The 6,475-nt window shown below is 35.8% G+C and overlaps 2 protein-coding genes across 2 annotated transcripts in view; one reads left to right on the forward strand and one right to left on the reverse strand.

The window, feature by feature from the left end:
- ntn4 (netrin 4) overlaps positions 1–1,101 on the reverse strand; it is a 32,703-nt gene extending 31,602 nt beyond the window's left edge. The window contains exon 1 of the mRNA XM_015046388.1: positions 548–1,101. Coding sequence (XP_014901874.1) covers positions 548–593 — 46 coding nt within the window. The 5' untranslated portion in view covers positions 594–1,101. The remainder of the gene's footprint in view (positions 1–547) is intronic.
- Positions 1,102–5,472: 4,371 nt separating this feature from the next.
- Positions 5,473–6,475, forward strand: part of snrpf (small nuclear ribonucleoprotein polypeptide F) — a 10,329-nt gene continuing 9,326 nt past the window's right edge. The window contains exons 1-2 of the mRNA XM_015046393.1: positions 5,473–5,614; positions 6,176–6,301. Of these exons, the coding sequence (XP_014901879.1) occupies positions 5,612–5,614; positions 6,176–6,301 (129 nt within the window). The 5' untranslated portion in view covers positions 5,473–5,611. The remainder of the gene's footprint in view (positions 5,615–6,175; positions 6,302–6,475) is intronic.

Here is a 6,475-nt window from a genome sequence, read left to right on the forward strand (position 1 = left end):
CCTAAAAGGGGACCAAAAAAAAAGGAACCAAAAGCAAGTTTTTAATGGAAAAAAAAAAAAAAAAAAAAAAAAATCCAATTGAAAATATATAGAGGTTTGTGGTTGTAATGTGACTTTATGGGGGTATGATTACTTCTGCAAGGCAGAGCAGAGTTACATTCTGACTCACTGTGTCTATGTACACAAGTCAAGTGATTTACCTCGATCGGAAATGTTATGCAAAACCGGATAATGGAGGCATTGTGCACCTGCCTGCCGCAGACTGCAGCCTGCGTGGACTCTGACACAGATAAAGTTTGGCAGCTATAGAGAGGGATGAGCTGCATTCAGACGCCTTCCAGACGCTCCGTGACCCCCCTGCAGGGCCACAGTGTCAGGTTCCGCTGGATTTATTGTCCTGAACCTGCAGTTCAAGCTGGAAAACTTCAAAACCTGCCTCAAAATCAGCTTGCACTGATTTATTATAACACCAGACGCTTTTTACATAGCAGTATTCGTTACTTGAGTGGCTGATTGCACTAGTTTGTGAGATAAGAACTGGACTTACCTGCGTCTGACAACACGGCCAGACTGATCAGAAATAAAACCAGCATATCTCCTCGCAGCGATAATCCAGAGAGAACTGAACCAGACGGAAAACCATGCAAATATCTTGAAAATACAAAATAAAAAAAGAAGTTCTTCAGATCCAGTGTGGACTTTCTCTTTCACTCAGCAGCGACCCAACGAGGCGATAATAACGCAGCGCTCGGAGAAAACAACATGATCCCGGACGCCGCGTGCCGTCCCGCAGAGAGAGAAGGAGACCCGCAAAGGAGGAGGAGGAGGAGGAGGGATGAACGGCGGTGCTCGGCTTGTCTGCAGCTCTCAGACCCGCAGCGTGGTTCATCTCCCCGCAGTCTGACTCCGCCGCCCGGTCATGTATTTCTAAGGAGCGCACAGACGCGGAGGGTTTGTTTGGTGACAGCGGCGCTGCAGCTCCGCCTCTCTCCCTCCGCGTTTTTTTTCTTATTATCCTGCTTAAAGAAACACAACGATTTACGATTCAAACCGCTTTTAGTGAAGCTTTCATTTAGGTTTGTCCACATCTTGTCACACTATAACCACAAACTCTAATCTATTTTATTTGTGTTGTAGCTGGAACTAGTTACATTTACTCAATTACATCGATTTGAGTAACTTTTTTTTTTAAATATGTACTTTTACTACGCTGTACTTTTTACTTTTGCTTGGGTAATGTTTTTATGAAGTATTTCTGCTCTTACTTCAGTTAAACTTCTGGATTTTCTATCCACTGATTGAAGATCAAACATGTTTCAACCAAAAATTCTCCAGACACAGACACACACCTGCAGTTTTTATTAAAGTTTTATAATTTTTTTCTTGAAAGAAACTGATTTGGAAAATATATATATTTTGCCAGATTTAATTTTTTTGTTACTTATAGGAATTATTGTAATTTTTTCCCTAAAATACCAAAATTTCCACTTTATTATTATTTATTGTCTGATGATGTAATTTTTAAATATTAGATGATTGATAATTTGATCAGTTGCTCAGTACTTTTTACCAAATGCTGTTTTACTCTTGAGTCATTTCTGGATGGCTACTTTTTAGTTTTACTTGAGTAAAAATAAGTTGAAGTAGTTCTACTCTTACTTGAGTACTATTTTTGGGAACTCTACCCACCTTAGTTCCTAGTTACATTTACTTTAGTAACTTTTTGTAAAAAAAAAAAAAAGTACATTTATTTTTCAAGATAAACCAACGCCTGGATCACAGTTTATAGCTAATTCACAATACTCATCCCTTTAAAACCTCTGATAGTTGGTAAAAATAAAAAGTTAAGATTCACAGTAAATACAATAAAATAATGTATTTACAACTATTCAGTCAAAACAGTTACAATATTTAGAAATGAGTGCACTACAGAAGCCTTGAAATGAATATTTTAATGCCTTAAAATCAGATGTTAATGAGTTTGAAAGCTAAACTCAAATGGTATTTTACAGTAGTTTATGGTGCTTCTAGTGACTGTTGCTTTTGTCTTGATATTTGCAATGCCTTCTGTGCTACAACACAATAAAGCTGTCAAAGCTCATTAGATTATATATTTTAATAAAGGTGCAGATGATTGCGGGTAAACTGAGCAACAAATTGAAGTTTGTGGTCGCAATAGCCGCTGTGTCTGGTGTAAATCCAAATTAGGACACTTTATTACATAAACAGTTGTGTAATTCCCTCCAGTGCTCACAGTTTTGGACCGCCGTGTGAATTCCCAGTGAAAAGCTGGTTTCTGTTTCCTCATTTCCTGACTAATTGTCTCACAAAGTGACGCACTGAGAGGAGCGCCGATTGATCGCTCTGCTGAGCACCAATCACCTCCTTTGTTTTGTTTTTTTTGTTTTTTGTTTTTATTTAAACTCTCTCACATGCTGTTTTTATTTTAATTATGTAAAGCACTTTGAAATGCCTTGCTGCTGAAATGTGCTATACAAATAAAATTTGATTGATTGATTGATTGACAATGTTGCTGTCCGTAGAAAACCAGTGACATAAACAGGCAACGTGGAAACGTCAAGTTCTGTTTTCCACACGAGAGTCTGCTCTCAATAATTGACGCAAAAGCAGATTTACTGGGACTTTTCCAAGTCAGTAAGCGTTAAAGCGCCCCCTTGCGTTCGGGGATTGTATCCAAACTTCAGTTTGTGTAATCGGAGCGTGACCCGTTTTCTGCGGATGTGACCCGTGTCCAATAAGCAGTGAGCCAAGCTAAACTATCTCACCTGTTGTCTCGGTTCTGTTTGTCTGTGTTCAGTCAGTGGTCCCGCTCCCCCTCAAGGAGACATTTTCTCTCCAAACCGCCTGCAGCCTCACAGTGAAACTTCCTGCAGGCCTTTACATCGCTAATCAACTTTATAGGTTATATTTACTGTAATCCAAAAAAATATATTTGAGCCGCTCTGCTATTAAACCCTGTTTGTAAAGTTACACTTTAAAATAAATAATATTTTTTTTAGCCTGTTAAAGAAAACACGAGACTTATTCGTTTATAAACGTTTAACTCAAATGAAATATTTAGCTAGCAAAATAAATATTTAGTTGGGAAACTAAACATTTAGCTTGGAAACTAAATATTTAGGTATCTAACTGAATATTTAGTTTGGAAGTTAAACATTTAGTTAGAAAATTAAATATTTAGCTCAGAATTAAATATTTAACAACTAAAAGTTTAGTTTTCAAACTAAATATTTAGATTTCTAACTAAATGTTTACTTTGAATGTTAAACAAAATATTTAGTTTAAAACTAAAAAATTAGCTCCAAATTAAATTTTATTTGGGGGGAGGGAACAAAATGTTTAATTTGGAAGTTAAATATTTAGTTTGCAAACTAAATATTTAGCCTTCTAGCTAAATATTTATCTCCAAATTAAATATTTAGTTTAGACCTTTGACATTTATAAATGTAAGGATACGTTGGTTAAAATATAACTTTGAAAGATGAACAGCCAACATATATTTTTATATGATAGGCTAAATAAAATAAATCTTGCTGTTAATTTTTTACTGTGTAACTTTTCATTCTCCGCTGGACTTGAACCAAAAGTGTGGAAAGATTTTGCACATGGTCGGGTTCGTCAGCTCGTCCTCTTCCCTCCGTTCAGCGGCTCCAGAGGCTCGGCGCTCCTCTGCAGGCTTCAAAGCTGCATCAGGCAGCAGACTGGAAAATTCCCGCTCGCTCCCTGAACAAAGTCGATTCTTTCCAAATGGTGACGTCAACAAACGAAAGGCTTGGAGTCGATGCCAAGACAGTGACTGGGAGTCTTATGACACTGAGGCCATATTGTTTTAAAGAGCCGTGGCTTAAATCCAGGAATAGTGTATTGTCTTGGGAAGGTCATGAACAATAAACGTAAAAAAGAAAAAGAAAAAGAAAGTGTGTATTTGTTTAACGACCACTGAGCATCTGCATGGGAGGTTTTTGCTTTTCTTTCTTTTCAGGTCTTTCCCAGTTAAGATCATATCCTTACTCTATTTGAGATAATTTTCCAATAATGTTTTGATTTTAATTGGTCAGTTTAAGCCTCCTAATGGTCATACACTGTAAAACAAAAACAACAAAAAATTCTCTATTTTTTGTTGAACCAGCAGGTGTGGTTGGCAGATTTACATTGTATAAATACAGTAAAATGTGGTAAAATTCGGTAAAATGTCGTAAAATTATGTAGAAATACAGTGAAATTTCAGCAACCACAGCTGATTGTATTTTCCCATAAATTAGACATGTTTTTTTGTTGTTGTTTTTTACAATGTATGTGAAAGCTTTGATTATTTTAATGCCTTGTTTAGTGTATTTTTTTCATTTCTTTTATATGAATCTTTTAAAAAACATTTGCTCATTTTGATAATCTGTAATTTATCTCTTAAATCATTCTATTTATTGTAAATTCACAAATCTTTTCGGTATTTAAACTGTTTGTATATTGGCATGTATTGCCTATTTCTCAGATTTTTAGTGAAATTATGAAACTGTTTTGTCACATTGTCGAAACCAGACTCCCTGATGGATAGGATAATTAGGGGAAACTTAAGTAAATAAGTTTAGTGATGTAACGTTAGAAGCATTTCAAACATGTTAAGAAAGTGCCAGACCAATTTCGCAGGAATGTTTCTGAAAGAACTCACCTGTTCCTGTAAAATCAGATTTTACCTTATTTACTTAGCGGGTTTCAACTTGTCCATGTGCGTCAGTACTGGATCAAGTCTTCATAGCAGGGAAAAAAGAGCAATTACCATATGATGATATATGTCTCTAAAGGAAAAAAGAGAAAGAGCTGCAGAGACAAAACTTGCATGACCCAGATCTCAGATGAATATCAAATATTTTGGATGCCTTAATTCAGTTTTCATTTAACTAAACATCTTACTGTCAAACACATTTTTATACAAGAAATTAGAACACAGGAAAACTAAATGTTTACAGATTATAATAGAACCCAATAAACTGAAACAGTGTAGGATAGAATGGAAGAGAATAGAAGCAAAGTAACACAATGCATAAAGATTATAAAAGAAAGATTACAATAACACCATGGAACAAAAAGGATAAATAAATTAAAAAGTCAGAAGAAGATGCTGCTTTAAGCCAAGGATTATTAAATTCAATAGAAACATTTAGTACTGAAACATAAGCAGTTACAAAAACTGTAAAATCAGAAATATATTGACTGGTGATTGTGGAAAACTATAAATATGACAAGATAACAATAGATATTGCACTGCAAACTTAATTAGCACATTATCAAAAGATGGTCAAAAGACTTAAATATTTTTTATTTCATTTCATTTTTGCCTCTTTTTTTCGTTTTCATGTTTTTATGCAAGTTATTCTCATTTGTGCTCTGTTCTCTTTTTAGTTGTGTGCGCATATCTGACCGCTAGGTGGCGGTGCGAAAAGGAAAAAACAGGAAGACTGTCTCAGCATTAGCAGTGACGTACTTCCTGCCGGCGGCAAAGCGTGCTGCTAGTTGTTTGAACCCAAACGTTACTGTGACGAAAATATAGCATTTTCTACTTTAGCCTTTGATTAACTAGTGAACTGAAATAAATATGGTGAGTAAACTCTTAGCGCGGCCTTTAAACTTTATGGATATGACGTAGCGTCCTTCCTGTTTGTGTGTGTCTTTTTGTTTAGCGTTAGCATCGTTAGCTTCTCATTCATAACTTCGACCAAAGCGATAAAGCTGTCACAATTCGTCAAACAGACTGTTTAAATAGTCGTGTTTGCCTCCGTCTTCTGTAATTATTTACATGCAATCATTTTATTGAAAAGCAGAACGTCTTTAATAGACTTTAATGACGTTGCACGGAGGTGTATTTATTCATTTGCTAAACATGGCGTTACTACAGCTAAATGTTACACTATCAGGACGTCAAGCCTTTACTTATGTTATTTTCTTTTAGGAATTTTAAAAAGCTCCTTACCACAAGTAGAATAAAAGCTTTATAAAGCTTAAAGTTGCTATTCATGACATTTGGTTTAGAAAATACCTGTTACTGTATCCATGCTTTCCAAACCATAAAATATATCACTGTGTCTTTGTTTGACCTCTAATTTCACTGGTAGCTTTTGGTAAACTAAAGTTTTCTTTCCTGTTTCTTCATTTCCTGCAGAGTTTACCTCTGAATCCGAAGCCTTTCCTCAACGGCCTGACAGGAAAACCTGTGATGGTGAAGCTGAAGTGGGGGATGGAGTATAAAGGCTACCTGGTATCTGTGGATGGATACATGAACATGCAGGTGGGAACAACTTGGAGCTCTTCCTGACACTAAATAATACTCACAATGTGAGAATCTGAACCTAATAATTCCAAACAATACCTTCAGATGTCAGTATCTTACACGAAGCTGAAGTTGGTTTCCAATTCCAGCTTCCAATAGCTAAAGGGCGATTCCTCTTAATTTTTCACTACT

This window comes from Poecilia latipinna, unplaced genomic scaffold (genome assembly GCF_001443285.1).
Source record: "Poecilia latipinna isolate Pla-1442-1.1 unplaced genomic scaffold, P_latipinna-1.0 Scaffold777, whole genome shotgun sequence".
Taxonomy (NCBI): domain Eukaryota; kingdom Metazoa; phylum Chordata; class Actinopteri; order Cyprinodontiformes; family Poeciliidae; genus Poecilia; species Poecilia latipinna.